Raw genomic sequence first — 18,906 nt, forward strand, 5'->3', positions numbered from 1 at the left:
AAAAACAATAATACCTGACTGCGGCCGTCAGCCACTACAAACAGCGCCCAGTTGCTAGTTGCTGCAAACATACGGCAACATACGGCTATGGTAGATATCAGATATATCTAGAACTAGATGTGAAATGACAGACTACGGCCGTGTTAGATCATATACCAAGAACTAGATGCGAAATGACAGACTTTCCCGCGCTAGTAAACTGGCGCCATCTTAAAGCAGTAGACTTCTCTAGAAGACTCTAAGCCGTGGCCGTCTGTAACTTTTTTGTTGCTTAAGTAAGTTCTTCGATGGGGAGGGAAAGTTCAGGAGTTTCACCTCCTCCAGCCATCTTGTAGCACAGCTGATTCACTGACACTGAACAACAACCGGTGGGGGAGAGTTGAGCCTTGCAGCTGCGAGCGAGGGATTTCTCCCTGCATTTTGGGACATGAAAAATAGCTAATACCGTATTTTTTTCCGGTTTTGAAATCTTGATGTCTTCATACCACGGTATACCTTTAAACCGGTTATCGGCACATGTCTAGCAGATAGTATATGGAATATACGCATATATGGTTACCGGTTTCCACCCAGATGCCAAAAACATGCATGGCAGTTTGATTGAAAAATCTTACATTTTGGGAGTTATCTGTTATTAGCCAGAGATATTTGATCCTGTTTTAAATTAATCTACGATGACATAATGCTCTGTTGTGCTTTGAGAACAAATATGACATTCTCATTAGATTACTCAGAAAGAAATGTGTTAGCTGTCTAATTGGTCCATGCGAAGCTATTCTTACGCAATCACAGGCCTCTCTGTTAAATGAGGATTAACTCAGTGCAAAAACACTAGTGCCCCTGTTTGAACAATCCAGCTTGGCATGCACAGCCTCACAATTGGCCACTTGACTTGAATCAATAACTCCTAGATCACATTTTTATCGGCATCATGTTTACACACATTCTAAAATGGCATCTATTCAAGTTGGCACTTTTTTCCTTGTCCATTCTCAATCACTAACCCCCCCCCCCCCCCCCCCCCAAAAAAAAAAGTATTTCATCCTCTCCAAAGCATTCCAGACAAGCCCTTTTAATGCTACAGCCCACTCAGTTCAATATTCTACATTTTGTACTTTTCACATGCGCTTCTTCCTTACAATCTTGCATCAATTTTGTAATCCCTGCCCCTCCAAAAAAATTACCATTTTCCTCAAATAGCCTCTGTGGTCGGTTAATCGTCTCCAGGGTACGATGTTATGTACTCCACCCATTCAAATATCATGCATATCAGTCCCTGTGAACAAATGGGTGGACCGCAGCACTTTTGGGTTACGGAGGCATGTTACAGTTCTTAAAATTTATTCACGCAGTTGCAGTGAATCATTTTTCATATTCATTGAAACTAATTGACTACATTGACTGCACATTGAATTGCATTTACTTCAAAGCTTGTAATGTATGATCGTGTTAAGAAATGTATGTCCAATCTACTTTAAATGGGAGATCCGGTCAAATTGGATTGGACGTATATTGCTGTGACCAGTGTTGTTTTTGGCAGCCCTTTTAATTTGTCTTAGTCTTTTGGACAAAAATATTTGTCAGTCATAGTTAGAGTTGGGCATCGTTTGAAATTGAATGATTCCGGTTCCGATTCCATTTCCATGTTTTGTTTTAGGCAAATAATACGCAGACAAATTTCGTCTAGTTTTAGTCAAAAATTACACAAAATGTTTTCATTTGAGTCCAAAAACAGATAAATACAGGTTTCCAATAACCTGTCAAATGAACACTGACAGACGAGCACATAATATAGCGTCTACAAGGACATTGCCCTCTTCGTGATGATAATACACACTCAGCAAGAAAACAGTAGCCTACATTGTTTTCAATTAATTAAACCCACCTGCGCGCCACAAACTTTATGTAAACAAAAAATAAGTTGTCTAAAAGTTTAAGACAATGCGCACCACGCTAAATGCTAGGGCTAACGCGAACACTATGCTAGCACTAAAAGTTCCATTTAGTGTGTGTGATAATCAGTCAACACAGACCGTTAATGGCTAAACCAACATGGGATCTTCTCTCTAGCCAAGATGAGAAAACAAATATTTCTGTTTCAAAACAAGCAAGTCTGGAGACTGGGGAGGACACTGGCGCAGCACATCACATGAGTGACACGCCCAAACACTGATACAATGCAGGTTAACTACACATACAATAAAAAAATGTCACACATTGTGAATATATGACAGAAACGATGGCGTATTTTAATCTCGTTTTCGTCTCGTAAGACGAAAACTGGCATTTGTCTCGTAACGTTTTAGTATCCAAAGACACGTTTTTAGCTCGTCACGTCATTGTCATGAAAAAATTGTTCCTTGACAAAATATTTTCGTTATCACTACTGGCGAAAACAACAATGTTGCTGTCAATGGCATTGAAATATGAATCTGAAACGGCTGACAATGGCTTTGAAAGTGAGCTTTTAAAGTGAATACTAACGTTGCTAAAGAATGTTTAGCTCACTAACAAGTATTTGATGTTTTTCCCGGATGAGTTAAATGTAAGTTATATTTTCTGTCTTTTTACGAACATGATATACATTTCATCATTTTGATCAGTCCTCTGGAAATCCATAGTGGTGTGTTTCCACTTACCCGGACACTCTCTCTAAGGGGCCCTCGTCTCTGCTTTGTGAGAATTACTGTTTTCGGCCATCTTTGGAGCGCACCTGACACGATGCTAAGAGGCCCTCTCTTTCTGTCTCCTCAAACTATTTACTTGCATATTCGGCCTTTGTAGTCATTGCAATTTCTCTGCTCTTCTTGCTGTCACTCACTGGATTTAGGTCAGCTTTTTGGCAGCCAAGTTTCCAACGTTTTAACATCTGTTAGCAAACATGTTTTGAAATTCACGTTTCATCACCTCATTCATACAAGAGATTGTAAGAGCCAAGTAAAACATTACTGGCTTTGATTCAGATGGTTCACATCCATTATTATACAATATTTGTCACACTACTTTCATAGTTTATATTAGTTCCATTCTTTGTTTATTTTTTTATTTTTGGATGATGAAGATTTACATGAATTTTATAGTGATTTGGATGAAGAGAGTTTGGTTAGTGGTTTTGAAACGGTGACGTTTTCATAACACGGTAAACCTTGAAATCGGTAACCGGCATATGCCTATTCTGTACTTGTGTCTCTCTGAGGTAAAAAAAAAAAACAGAATCTCCACAGGGAAGAAGAAATGAGTTTGATGCTCTCTAAATTAAATCTCGTGTGACATGATGCGTGCTGTTGGAGTCTCCACCATAACTTAAAAAATACATTAGCCCCATTCCTCTGTTGTCTAAGTTTACTGTTCACATTTCTCAAAACCATATTTTTGTGTTGTCCAGAAAGGAATGCATGTGCTGCTGGGCTTGCCAAGCAGACACCCTATATGAGACACAGGGGGTATTTCATGAGTAACACACTAGACAAAAAGAGGAAAGACAGACAAGGATTTTGGCAGGACTTCTTTTGCCCATGTTTGGGGAGAGGAAATGAGTACTGAGTTGGGGGAGTTGGGGATGTCTCGGACTTCCAATGAAACACAGACAGTGAGGTAGACTGAAGTTTAAAAATAGCACTAAGATCTCAGGTTGGCTCTAAACCGAGACTAAGGGGTGACTAGGTTTGAAAGTGGGAGGAATAACCGTCTAAAGTTACTTTACGAAGGCATCCAAGTGAATAAAAGATGTTTTAGTAAGTGATGGATTGGCAGTCATTTTCAGTGGCTTTTTCTTTTCATTTACATGTAATCAATCAGTCACAACAGACTAGGGGTGGAAACCTCTGGGTTAGGGCTGGACGACATGGCCTTAAATATGTATCAAGGAAAATTGAGCAGATTTACCTAACCATAACTGTAAATGAAGATAAATTCCCCCAAACGGACTGTTATGTAATCTGAAAATCTGAATCAATGCTTGAAATATAAATTAACAATTTCTCGCAGATGTATTTACCTTCTTTCAATTTAACATATTTACCAATTGTACATGCAGTGTCATTTAGTATATAAAAATATCTTGTAAACAATAAGCATTCAAGAATGAACATTTATAACAGCTTGTATGACTTGAACGATGTACAACATTAAATAAATATTCAATATGACCACTGTGCAAAAATGTCATTGTAACACAAATGACTTACAGCTTGAATAGTGCACTTCAAACAGACAACTTAATATTAATGGCTCCTGTGACATAATTACTCAACACAAGTGTTTACTTCAAGGTTTCAGACATTTTGTTTTTTCCAGAGCATTTTTTAGAAATATATGCACGCACACATGCCCCCCCCCCCCCCCCACACACACATATTAAGCTATACTACTCTTATGCCAATGAAACATTTAAGATTTTATGATTGTAGTAATGACACAGAATAAAGCAAGCACATACAGAAAAATAGCTGTTGCCATTAAACGGTCATACCTGTATTATAGGCTACACTGTTGGTTTATACTTTATGCTGAGTGCTTTACCATCATAAGAACTATCAGAGAAATCACACACACACAGAGATACAAAATAACGCGACATACCAGTTGCTCCATGCAGCCTGTGCCCAATCCACTCATTAAGTTCAGCCGTTTCGACAAGGTTAGAGCCGCTGTCACAGGTGCTGATGGCATCGACTAATGCTATTTTCGAAATGCCTGTGGCCTGGCTATCAGGAGCAGTTTTACTATTGTCCAAATCCATCACGCTCACTTGTAGCGTTAACCGCTTGCGTTAGTCCATAGCATTCACCCCTAGTGTTAGCGTACCGGGCTTCTCTTTGTTTGATTTCCTGATATTTTGTATGCCAACACTAATGCTACAGTTCACCATCTGTTTCTGTTATGTTCATATTGAAATCGTATCGAGGCAGTGTACTTGACATGGATGTATTACACTTTAGTCCAAAACAAACTATCCTCATTGTTACTGGCTTACTCTGCACATGTGCTTGTGTATTGCATGGGGATGTCCCGGATCCGATCACGTGCTAGGAAACAGGGCCTGATCACGTCATCTTTAGAAGACCGGAACTGGGTGAAAAAGATTGGGTTCTTAAATTCTAGTTATTTGGCTGTCATTGACAGCAATAGACATCTATTCCATTTTGACTGGAAAGGCTGGCAGCCCCCCTCAGTAAAATTGGATTGGACATCTATTGCCCTCAATGGCAGTGAAACATGATCCCTCAATGCCAGCCTTCCCAGTTCAAATAAATTTAACGCCTTTCGACGTCAAAATCAGCGAATGAGTTAAGAGCTCCAAGCAATAAAATAAGATTATGGATGGGGATTCGGTCATGTGATCGGAAATCGGGTCCGAGCAAGTCATTTTTTTTTAGAAGTGTCGGGTGAGAAAGATCGGGTTTTTCTTAATTTAAGGGCTACAAAGCAACAAACAAAGATGTCGGCAAAGGAAACCAATACTAGGGCTGTCCCGATGAGATCACGTGATCGGAATTCAGATTTTTTTTCAGAGGATCGGAATAGAATATATGTAAAATATATTTGTTTTTCTGCTTCATGCTCATACTGTGCCACAGCATTTTACATACCCCCTGCTAAGCAGTGCGACCAAACTTTCCAGCTTGCGTTAAGTACTTAAAGTTAACGATGACTGACAAGTTTGTAGCTCTGATCTTGCCAGAGAACCATTGTTAGACTGTATGTGCAAGTGTGCTGTAGCAACTCATTTTGCAAGTGAGAGACTTTTCTCTGCAGCGTGAGCGTCAAAGTGTGAGTGGATTCACTTAATGAAGCATTTAATAAAGATAAGCATTTATTTATTTTTTTTTTTTTACAACATTCTTGTTTAAAAATAATTCACATTGTGAAGGTGGCACGGTGGGATAGTAACATGTTTGGCACTTTAAAAAAAACAAAAAACTTTCTTTTCGGTATCGACAGATTCTCAGAATCAGGTGACTCGGACTCGGGTGCAAAAATATCAGATCAGAACATCCCTAAACAAACATGTCTAGCAGTACCAAACATTTTAGATCAGAATCAGGTGAAAAAAAGGTTGTTTTTGAGATTTTTTTAATGGCTCTGGAGCAACAAAATAATCAGGATGGACGAGGTTATTGTCAAAAGAAACCAAAAAAATGTATATTTTGAAATAATTGATTAAATAAACTGATCGGTACTCGGTATCGGCAGATCCTCAAAAGGGATGACAAACTTGGGTGCAAAAATATGTAATCGGGACAACTTTAGTATTGCATTCATGTTCTTTTTACCAAGATGAATGCTCGTTTATTTGTTCAGAGTCTGTCAGTGTAAGCCATTTATTCACACGTTTTATTTATCATTGTTAATGTGGTGACATCATGGTGTTTTCCTCATTTTGGCCTCTCCCACTTCTCGTCTTCCTCTCTTCTGAGGTCATAGCTGGCGCAGTCTAAAGCTGTGTGGTTGGAGTACGCAGGCACATGACTCTGTTTTTCCCATTAGCAAAGCTACATTTACATGTACTGTGTATTTTGGGTGGGTATTTTGCAAGTTGCATCGTCATGGTTGCTTCTTCACAGCAGTTGTTTTTATTTAAATATACAACTTCAAATGGGCTCTACAGGATTTTAAACTTGGCACATTTTTAAACTTGGCAAAAAGTTTTAACATAATCCATCATTGAAGTAATATAATACTTAATGAAAGGATATATTTGATTTATCGCTAGGATATTTCATGCATACTTGTTCATTATAGCCAATTGCTTTTCCATCATGTTCAACGAGTGTGCTTTGCATCTCCATTACTGTAGTAAACTACATGATGGCGTATTTATTTAAGTTAGGGGTGTCAAACTCATTTTTGTTGGGGGGCCATATTTATGGCAGTTAAATCTTATATGGGCCTGACTAGTTGTGGCCAATTAAGTTCACTGGCTGCCATTGACGGCGCTTTACGTCCAATCCATTTTGACTGGGAGGGGGCTACCAATAAAAATCGATTAGGATGGACAGCTAGCAGTGTCAGTGGCACTAAAAGATGAGCATTCACAGCCAGTCCTTCCAGTTTAAGTGAATTGGACGTATGCCGTTGTCAATGGCAGGCAACGAGTTAATTTTGCTTCTCTCTTTTGTAATTTTAAGATACTTATTTACTTACTCACTTCAATTTTGGGTCATTTCCTGTTGATTTCGAACATTTCCGGGGGGCTTCCTATTGATTTTTTTGTTAGCATTTCCAGGTTACTTCAAGTTGATTTGGTGTCGCTTGCTTGCTGGTTTTGGGGCATTTTTGGATCACTTCCTTGTTAACTCATAGGCTGCCATTGAAAGTGCTGGACATCCAATCAATTTTGACTGGAGGGGGTGAATGAACGAATGTAACTGCAGACATGAAAGTGAGCCAAGTGTAGTAGTAGTAGTAGTAGTAGAAATTCAGTCGTGCATGCACTCAATCACACAAATCACAAATCTACTGTTTTATGATGCCAGTGTCCAAATAGGAGCATGTGATTTCGTATGTACACTTTGTACAATATGAATGAGCTGTCAGAATCTTTTTCCATTTCTTCATACAAAAACATTAATTTGGGGCTGCCTTTTGCAAAATCAATCATATGTATGGTGGTAGGGGTGTGACAATTTATCGAAATGGTGATGTATCGCGATAATAAAGGTTATCGATATACTCCTGCCAAGAATCGATATATCACTTTAAAAAGGTGTCACTGAAAGGCAACACTTTATTTGAACTCTGCATCATAAAACTGCCATAAGACAGTCATAATTATGACATGACACTAGGGTTGGGCATCGATTGGATCCGGTTCTAACACTCCGATGCTCCTGTAACCATTAGGATTTTTAAATTTCTATTCCATGTTATGTCTATGTTCTGCCAAAAACCACGAAGAAGAAGCCACAAGAAAGTGTGTGTTTGTGTATTGCAGCTTGATTACAACCATGGACACGGTGTGGCGGTGCTCAAAAGTTAGGCTCAACTTTACAAACAAACAAAAAAAACCCAAAAAAGACCAGTCAGCTCAGTGCAACATTTGCAATACAACTATATCATGCAAACGTAGCTGCACGACCAATATGATTAAACACCACCGGCTTCATGGAATACAAGTGCCAAGTGCATAGCTGAGCGCCGTGTATATGACACGCTGCGCTGTCAGAACCAGGTAAGTAAAACAATAAATTACGTCTGTCTTCTGCTGTCCCCGCGAACCGAACCCACATTAAGCAGTAGACGATGGATGGATGGATGGAATAGTACCAGAATAAGTTGTATTATTACGTCGGGCTACAGTAGATATCATATGTATATAGAACCAGATGCGAAATGACAGTCTCCGCGGCATTGGTAAACATCATCTTAAAGCAGTAAACTTCTCCGTCTATATAGCTTATAAAAGCAGCTACGAACTTTATGTAGCATGTTGCTGTCTTCGTTAAAATCAACAGAATTAAAAGATCATCAAATTATAATCAATAGTAGAATTTATATTAATGTATGGTCGTAGCTCCCAGCTAAGGTACATGTATGGCAAAAGAATTTGTGTCAATGTTTTTTCCGTGAGCTTCTGAAAAATAAACATCTTTGTCAAAGTGCAATCCTGTGGAAAGAAACTTCATCATATTTAAGTTCAAAGACTGATATTTATATGCAAGTTAAAAATAGCCCTGTGAGAAGTTCATATAATTTTAAAAATCATCGAGAAGTTAAGACATGAATATAAACTATGCAATTTTTTCCCCTGCCTCTTTTTAAATTATTTATTTATTTATTTTTTTTTTTGGACCCGGCCTCTTAAAAGAATCGGCATCTAAAATCGTTCGGAACCAGAATCGAAAGGAATCGTTCAGTTTCAAATGATGCCCAACCCTACATGACACTGTCATGAACATTAATGAATGCTTTAACAAATGTTAAGTGTCCTATCCCTTACACAGCTCCTAATCTCTAATCCCAACACAAAGACATGAAAAAAAATCACATTATTGCATCAAAAGTAACATCGTATATTAAATGACACTGAATTACATCTGCTATAAGCCCTCATTCATATTCATTACCAGTGTTGGGCACGTTACTTTAAAAAAGTAATTGGTTACATTACTCACTGCTTCTTCCGAAAGGTAACTGAGTTAGTAACTGAATTACTCTATAGTAAAAGTAACTAGTTACCAGGGAAAGTAACTATTTCCGTTACTTTAAAAAAAACTTGTTGTATGTCAAAGAATTTGAAATTTCCTGAGCAGTATTCGAGTCAGTGGAATAGAGAAGAACAGACAGGTAGTTAACATGTTAGGTGCTTCAGCAGATTTGAATTGCTTACCACAGATGTCGACAAACGCTTTGCCCCGGGACATAAATTACACATTACATGCAGGTTCTTTCCTTTAATTTCGACAAACTTGAAATAGTGTCTATATCTCGACCTCTTAAAGGACAAGTTTTCTTCTGAATGCTCTGCCATCCCGACCCTGTGCATCTGTTTTGAGTGTGTGTTTGCCGCATGCGCTGTTCCGGTTTGCTTGTGAAATCACCGGCTCTGATTGGCTTACCACAACACATGACTCTAACCCTCAGCCAATCACAATCACTTCCATCGCATCCCTCGAGGGGCTGCATTCAGGTAGGCTCGTTTCCCGACAATTTACGTTCAAAGCGTCTGCCATCCTCAAGATGGAAGCAGAATTATTGCTGGCTGACAGTGGGAGATGGGAACGAGGCTAGCATCAGGTGTAGCAAACACAGAAACGTTACCAAACTTTGGAAAGCATTGTCTAATTGAATGAGCAGGGACAAACAGCTTGGAGTCAGAAGTACGTGCGCTATTCTCGAACTTGAACGCACCCCAAGTCTCGGATGACAAATCAACAGAGCAGAGAGTCGACTCGACACGGCTGGTAGTTTCTTCAATTTATTCAGAGTAAGTAACGCACCGCTTTTGACCGTCAGTAACGGTAACAGCGTTGCAAAGGTGGAAAAGGTAATTAGATTACTCCGTTACTGTAAAAATAACGCCGTTACGTAACGGCGTTATTTATACCGGCGTTACTCCCAACACTGTTCATTACAGGTGTCATGTCATCATGATAACAGTCTTATGACTTTAAAGAAAATGTAACCAACGGAACCAACAGGTTGGTACCAAAATCTTTCAAAGATAGACTGGACGTCTAGCGTTGCCAATGCTACTGAAATCGGAGCATTCACAGCCTGTCTTCCTGGTTTTGAGGGTATTTATAGGTCACTTCATGTTCATTTTAAAGCAGGGGTGGCCAACCCTGGTCCTCGAGAGCCGCAATCCAGCTTGTTTTCCATGTCTCCCTCCTTTAACACACCTGAATCAAATGATCAGCTCATCAGCAAGCTTTGCAATTGCCTGATAACAGTCCTGATAATTTGATTCAGGTGTGTTGGAGTGGGGAGACATGGAAAACAAGCTGGATTGCGGCTCTCGAGGACCAGGGTTGGCCACCCCTGTTTTAAAGCATTTACAGGTTACTTCCTGTTGATTTTGAGTATCCATTTGGGGGACATTTGGGGGAAGTGATCCATAAATCCCCCCAAATCAACGGGAAATAACACAGAAATGCCCCAAAATCAACAGGAAGTGACTAAACATATTGGGTATTGTAGAATGATTTCCTGACCCATGTAGTGATAATTGTATCGCCATGTTGTGAGATCATCATTGTCGTGAGACTTGTATCGCAAATCGTATCGTATATTGAGATACCCAGTGGTTCCCACCCTTAATACATGGTGTTTTTTCATGAACTAAGTCACAGTCTTATGCTGATTTAAAAGGACACATGAGAAAGCCTGATGACTGGTGCAAAAGAGTTGGGGGGGTTCATGCTGATAGGCGATCAAATCCTGCCCTTGTACGTGTCCAAAAAATGACTAAGATCTGGTCTAAAACGCTGAGCGTATACTCGCATCAGTCGAGATTTGCGTTGCAAAATAGGGCCCATTGTGTCTTCTTGTACAAGCTTGTTGACTGTAGGTGGAGAATGCGGACATGGATTTAAGACTCCCTCAGACACATACTGACCTCTGACCACGACTGACCTCAATTGCAGCTTGTCAGCATTGACCTTTTAAAATATTTCAGGTTGTGAGGATAAATAAAAATGGATTGGAGTCATAATTTTGGATACTATAAAGACTCATGTATTAGTGGTGTGTGTTGTTTTAATGGCTGATCTCTAGAAACATGAGATTAGTTAAGATTGTGAGAGACTTGTGAAGAATGCAAGGTGGAATTTGCTCTACTGTTGCTAATGACAGAGGAATGATCATGCAGTTATTAACTTTTTAAAGTGGGTGCAAAGTCAAAATGCTGTTGTTATCAAACGTCAATTACTGTATGTCTCTTGTCAATGAACAACAACATGATCAATGTTGTACTTTACACCTTGGCTTATTGACTCTTTAGATGATCAGACAACTGACATTGTTTTGCAGTCCATAAGTGGTTTGTCAACTATTTTACACCCACAAATTGAAGCCTCCAAAATATCAAATAACAATGAATCAGCATCTGTCAACAAGACGTTTTTATGAAATGTAATTGTACCATTGGCAAGATTTATTGCAGTGCTGATGTGTAAAAGTTTATTAGTATTATCCTGTCCTATAAATCAGTGTACTCAATAAAAAACACAAACAACTACGAGCACAGTAATAAAATGAAAAATATGTGAGAAGAATCATGCTTCTTCAAGCGTTTTGTATGCAGCTTGCTCAGTTGAGCAAACAATATAGTAATTGTACAAACACACACATAGACACCGATTGACTTTGACCACCCTTTGTTCATTGTGCTCACGCTGACCTTTTATATCAGGATGCTAATTAAGCTATTGTAGGCTGTTCTTGTGTGAATGCCCAGACACAAACATCCACACTAGAGCTGTTGTCGGTCAAACAAACAAGTTTTTATTTAGTGTTATCGTCGTGGTTTTTACTGCCGTATAAGGACAGAATCATTGCTTATACTGGAACAAATTTGTGGTTTATAAGCGTGTGCTTCAATTGGATTCATGATGGAGCAAATTCACTTTGGTTGTGCAGATTTTTCATTCAATTGCGTCTTTGAAGTTGGGATGTGACAATATATCGAAGAGGTGATACGATGCTATGTAGCTCAAGAGGTTATCGATATGCTCCCGCAAAGAATCAATGCATCGTTTTAAAAAATTTCCTCTAGAAGAGAACTACTAAATTATATCAGGTCTCTAGTTTTTTTTTTTTTCAATGAAACCAGAGTATTCACAGCCAATCTACTGTGGGTATTTACAGGTCACTTTCTGTTCATTTTAGGGCATTTACAGGTTACTTCCTGTTGATTTTAAGTCATTTCTTTTTCATTTGGGGACATTCTTGAGTCATTTCCTTTATACTAACCCAAAATCAACAGGAAGTGACCTGTAAATTCCCCAAAACCAACAGGAAGTGACCCGTAAATTCACCAAAATAAACAGGACGTGACCGAAAATCAACAGGAACTAATTGCCTGGCATTGGCTGCCGCTGATGGCCACATTTGGGGACATTCCTAAGTCACTTCCTTTTGAGTAACCCAAAATCAACAGGATGTGAGCTGTAAATGCCCCAAAATCAATAGGAAGTGACCTTTAAATGCCCCAAAAGGAAAAGGAAGTGACAAAAATCAACAGGAAAATTAACTTCCACTGACGGCCATAGACTACGTTTGAAGTGGGAGAGTGGCAGCGAACGAATCTTTCGCTGCCACACACCCACTTCAAACGGATTGGAAGTCTACTTGTGATAAACTCAATCCAATGCACAGCAGAAAGATGAAAATAACTTGTTTTTCTGTTATCTATAATCATTGCATTGAAAAATCATCAGATCATCGTTAATGTGAGTGTTGTATCGCAAATCATATCGTCAGTTACCCAGAGGTTCCCACCCCTACTTTGAAGTGAAGTTGAAGTAAAACGGAGTGCAGCATCTTGCAACAGCGGGTTCAGTCTAAACTCGTTTGTGACGTCAGCTGTGGAAAGTTGAGCTCCATCCACACAGCTAAGACAAAACTGCCACAGGCAGTATTATTCTGCTCAAGAGAACAGAATATTCAGAGGTAGATTCTCCTGTTTTCTGTAGCGCTTGTCCTCATTAGTGCTGTGGATCAGTTCATCTAAGCTATCACAGGGCACGTATTAACAAACAACCATCCTGTGTCACATTTTTACTGACGGATAACTTGGAGTCCGTGAGAGGAATGTGGGAGGAAGCCAGCAATTTAAACCCAGGAAGACTTCATGTAAATCAGATTGGCTAACCAACTCTGCCGCAGATTTTCAAAAAACACACAGTGCTTAATGAATCCCTTAAGATATAATACTGTAATTTTGATACTACAATACGCTACTTTTTGTCTCCTGTGTCGAATCCTGCAGAGTGGTTTATACATGGATTTTTACAGGCTAATGAGCTGAATGTCTTTTGATGTAAATTGCAAACGTGGTTGGTGTGGGTTATAGTCCAGTGCAGTTTATATGTGAACAAATACAGTTTTGTTGGGAAATTTTGTGGCTGCGGTTTATACTCCAAAAATGACAATAGAGTGGGGCAATGTTAAAGTATATCGATATATTTTGATAAGAAGTGACACAATAAGCATATCGCAATAAAGCATTCAGTTTCCAATACATTGTGTATGTAACCGGTGTGTCCACGCCGCACCAACCGTGTTCCAATTCGATCCCACGCTGCACGACGCATCCACTCGGCAGGCAGAAACACTAACCTAGCCGCCAGGGCACCCACATGAAGGCATCGGAGGGAATGTTTTCCACGCACCGCTCACACACGCGGACCTACGTGTACCAGTTACACTCACCCCCCGAAAACCTTTGCTGCTGATCCGGGTCACGGCACCAATGTAACCTGGCCGCGCCGCACTGACCGCGTTCCGATCCCACCTCGCTCAGGTCAAAACTCGAACCCGCGTTGCACGACGCGTTCACATGTCAACCAGCACTAACCGCTAGGCCTTAAGCTCGAGGTGACGGCCTAGCCACCAGTGCACCCACATGAAGTCATCGAAGGGAAGGTTTTCCACGCACCCCGCGTGTACCCATTACATGAACATACCTCTTTGAGAAATGCTGTCCGATAATTCATTTATTTTCTTTTTCAGTTTTTTCTCTCATACACCATTTTACTATGTGAAGTCGCAGGTCAAGGTCACTCGGATATGTGATTCTCATTTTGGAGCTAGCTGCAACCATAGCCAATGGATATTAGCCACCCTATTCATTTGGGAAAGTGAGTTTTAACTACAATCATTATTATCGTACATTTGTTTACAAAAACTGATTTTCACACAGTTGTTATGAACATCAACTTAGTATGGCTAGCTATATGGCCACAGCTAGCTACTCTAATTCCTGAAAAGTGTTTGCAGTAGCATGTAATAAAAAGAATTAGTTAAAGAACATTGTTTCCTGTTTTTGTTCATCCGTAACCATGAAAAAATGAGAATAAAAAAAGTATGCCTTTGCCATATTTTATAAAATCACAATACCCTTCAATACCCAGCCGTAATCACATGACAAATGATACCCCCCCCCCCCCCCCCGACGGTATGTCCAGTTTTAATCAAATTTACATTTTGAAGTACATTTAAAGCAAAAGTTTACTCTTTTTACTCTATTTCTCATTTATTTTCAGTAGGTATGTTAAAAATATTTTTTTTACACATATGTTTAACTTAAATTGCAGAATTTTACAGTGACTAACAAAAAATATCATTTGTATACTTTTTGTAGCGAAAACTACCAACTATATTTTTATTAACACCTAGGCTACCACAAAACTATTTTAATGTTTTTCTTATGATAATACGGTAGCACTTAAAATAGTTTAAAATATTTAAAAGGTTAAAATGAAAGTTTTAAGAGTTTAAAATGCCCGCTCCTAATTATACTACAATATTAAACCTATAAGATCTTCTTTGTGTATTCAGTTACTTCATTGGCTAGCCTCTCCTAATCAAAAAGGATTGGACGTTTATCGCCGTCAGTGGCAGTGAAACTTGATAATTCACTCACAGTTTTTTTTAACAGTAGTACTAACAGTAGTTTCATAAAACAAAATAGTTATTAAACACTTTCTCATTCATCCACACACACACGCACACACAGCTCCTTGACCTTTGACCCGCCATAATAGCTGCTGGTGGCCTTGTGCACTCGCTAGGCAGCTCCAGATGTTATTGACATTCCCGCAGGAGTCATTGGAAAAAATTTACTGACATACACAGACGAGCACATTCCAATGAGTGCTCAGCCAAAATTAATGAGTTACATAAAGATTTATGCTTTCTCTACACGGCGGATCCCCGATGAACACATTCATATGTACACAGGGAGACTTGTGTTCACAGTTTGACAGCTCATCATTTTTGCCAGACAACTTGCACGGTTACTCAAATACAGAATTGCATGAATGAGTTCTTGTCTAAGCGCTTTGGTGTCGATTTTCTTATGTTTAATAGAAAAAAAGTCAGGAGAAAACACTGCAGTTTCACCGATAACAGTATTTAGTCCATTTTGATGCTTAGTTGACTCTCTTTGAGTGTGTTTGACAGACTGAAGTGTGCCGTCTAAACACGTTTTCAGCTGCAAAATGTCACAACCTGCTCTTCCTTCTGTTTCCACTACATGTCACTTTTGGCTGTCATCAAAGCAAAGATGTTGAAAGATAGCTGCACTTCAGCAAAGTATTTGTGCTCACTGCCAAAAGTGGGTGCAATAAATCTGAAAGTTAACTTCTTTTGTCAGTGATTTTAGCAGACGTTTTGCAACGCACATGTTTTGTCCAAAACATGCGCGTCCTACGTGCGCAGTGATAGATAAAAAAAACGCGTCCTTATTCTCTGGATGTGATGGTGATGACATTTTGGAACGCTGATAATTTTCAAGCTGTCAACCTGACCTGGTTGTACTGTCAGCTAGGTGTGACAATACCTATATCGAAAAGGTGATATATGGCAATACTTTGTAGCCCGAAAGGTTATCGTGATGCGCCCACCAAGAATAAGTATATCGTTTAAAAAAGGTGTTACTGTTTAAAAAAAAAAAAAAAAAAGGAACCAACAGGTTGCTACCAAAATTGTTGTCCAAAATTCTCTGATGGCCGATAATATCAACCGATAAAAGCATTTAATCCTCCTGTTACCCGGGTTTTGTTCTGTCAGTTTGACCCAAGGAATGTGCAATTTTGAACAAATGATTAAAAATTAAGCTCAGGTGTGTCAGAAACGAAATATTAAAAATGTTTAATCTAATTGTAAACACATGCCACTAACCCTCATTAAGACAAAACACGTTTAACACTCCGAAAATTAAAATTGGGTCAATATGACCCGTGGACATAACAGGAACGTTAAAATAATATAGGAAAATATCGGCATTGTTTTTTTTGCCAATATGTGTGTAGGCTTAAAAGTTAATGTACAAGCCTGCAGCCTTCGTACATGGGCTGGTCACAGCTTAGCACAGTAGCGATGCATAGAATCACCTCTAGATCTCTCCAAACTAAGATGCTTGGGATTTTTTAAGTGAGCAAAGACCATTTGCATTCATGATGCACAAATAAGATGAACAATAAATGAAAAATTATTCATTAAAAACGTATCACATATAACCAGTGTTGTTAATAACGGTGTTAGAGTATAATAGCATAACTAACGGCGTTATTTTTTTAAGTATTGAGTTATCTAATTAATTACTTTTCACATCTTTGCAACTGGGGATGTAAAGGCGTGCGTGCGTTACTATGCGTTACTACGTTAGTTGAATGACGCGAGAAAAGTCTGAGAGACACGGACTCGGAAAGAGCAGAGCAGGAGGGAAGGGAGTTGTGACGCAGTTGCAAACGCGGTGCTAGGTGGCCCCAATAATACCTGACTGTAGCCGATAGCCAACAAACTACGCCCACATGATGCTACAGTAGATAGCACATGTATAGACAAACTAAATGCGAAATGATAGACTCGCCGGGGTTAGTAAACAGCCGCCATTCTAAAGCAGTACACTTCTCAGGAAGGCTCTGTTGTAGAGAACCTTTCTAGCGAACCCAAGTAATTTTTTATTTGAAATACTTCTAAATTGGCAAAGTCTTGACTTGAATCCTAATTCTTGCAACTTGATACTTTGTCAAGTAACTAATTACTCATAAATCCAGGTAACTGAGTTACTATTCAATTATTTTTTTGGGAGAAGTAATTTGAAACTGTTATTAATTATTTTGTTAAAGTAAGATTAACACTGCATATAACCACTGCGTTACCAGAAAGAAATAGTCACTAAGATAATCAATAAAACACATACCATATTTTCCGCACTTTAAGGCACATCGGAGTATAAGGCACACCTTCAACGAATGGTCTATTTTAAAGTTGTTAAAGCGCAGTAATAGTAGTGGTAGTAGTAGTGCTTGGGCTTGCGTTATGCATCCACTAGATGGAGCTTCACTAAAGGAACTGTCATGCTGTGATTAACCAATAAATAAGGCACATAAGGTTATGAGTTGCACTGTTGGCTTTTGAGAAAATGGAAGGCTTTTAGTTGCGCCTTAAAGTGAAGAAAACACGGTAATTTGTGATTTGTTATTTTTCACAGAATATTCATTCGGAAAACCTTGAAGTTGTTATATTTATCATTATTAAAGCATCCACCAGGGCATCACAATACAATTAGCCATAATGTATTAAGTCAATGAGTGCATACAGTATAGTGGAATCGGTTCTATATCGGTATTGGATTTTTGGAGTTATACAACATCGGGATATCGGTTATTGGTTAATGAGTTATTATCAGACAACTCTAACCAAAATCCTCTATTAAGAATAGTGTCTACGTTAGCGAACTAGCTGCCACTGACGGCGCTAGACATCCAATTCATCTGGACTGGATTGTACGTTTATGGCCCTCAGTGGCACTGTAACCACAGGATTAACAGCCAGTCCTTTGTGGGCACAAGCAGGTCACTTCCTGTTCATTTTAGGGCATTTACAGATTACTTGCTGTTGATTTTGAGTCACTTCCTACTCATTTGGGGACATTCTTGATTCACTTCCTTTTCATTCACCCAAAATCAATAGGAGAAGCAAGTGACGTGATAAACAAGAAATGACACGAAATGCCCCAAAATGAACTCATTGCCTGGCATTGCCCAATGACAGCTATAGACGTCTAATCAGTTTGAAGTAAGAGGGATGGAAGCGAATGAACCCGCTCACTTCAAATGCATTGGATGTCTACTTGTGGTAAACTCATTCCAATTCACAGCAGAAGGATGAAAAAGTTTGTTTTTCTCTTATCGATAATTGTTGTATCGTTAGAGCGTCATTATTTTGAGCCTAGTATTGCAAATAGTATCGTATTATATCGTTAGGCATCCAGGGGTTCCCACCCTTATTGTCAACACGACAGATCCATGTTTTTGTCACATTCCTAAACTTTTTGTACATCTGTGTATCCACAGGGCTTTATTTGTATACGAAGGGCTCACGAGCAAGCTCAAACTAGCTGACTCAGGAGGTAAGTTTGATTGTCATGTACGAAATACACATTTTGCATTCTTCAGCAGCTTAACTTTGGCTTACATTGTCCCATTTTTTTGGTTTAAGTGGGCGGTGTTTCAGAGTTGGCCAGCAAGTTTCATGCATCAAAACCACAATATGGACTTTGCAGAGTGGGAAATTCAGACACAGGAGGACCCCGAATCGCTATGATTGCCTGGGTAAAAACGAGTACTGTCTTTTTCAGACTATAAGCCGCAGTTTTTCTAACAGTTTGACCGGTGGTGCGACTTCTACTCTGGAGTAACTTATGTGTGTAAATATTACACATTATTACATCAT

General features: G+C 39.1%; 1 protein-coding gene across 2 annotated transcripts in view; it reads left to right on the top strand.

The window, feature by feature from the left end:
• si:dkey-40c11.2 (drebrin-like protein A) overlaps positions 1 to 18,906 on the top strand; it is a 69,192-nt gene that overhangs the window by 21,400 nt on the left and 28,886 nt on the right. For both annotated transcript variants that reach the window (XM_057831410.1, XM_057831411.1), the window contains exons 2-3: positions 18,528 to 18,583; positions 18,673 to 18,785. In XM_057831410.1, the coding sequence (XP_057687393.1) occupies positions 18,528 to 18,583; positions 18,673 to 18,785 (169 nt within the window). The remainder of the gene's footprint in view (positions 1 to 18,527; positions 18,584 to 18,672; positions 18,786 to 18,906) is intronic.

The sequence above is a fragment of the Corythoichthys intestinalis genome, chromosome 3 (genome assembly GCF_030265065.1).
Source record: "Corythoichthys intestinalis isolate RoL2023-P3 chromosome 3, ASM3026506v1, whole genome shotgun sequence".
NCBI classification, from domain to species: domain Eukaryota; kingdom Metazoa; phylum Chordata; class Actinopteri; order Syngnathiformes; family Syngnathidae; genus Corythoichthys; species Corythoichthys intestinalis.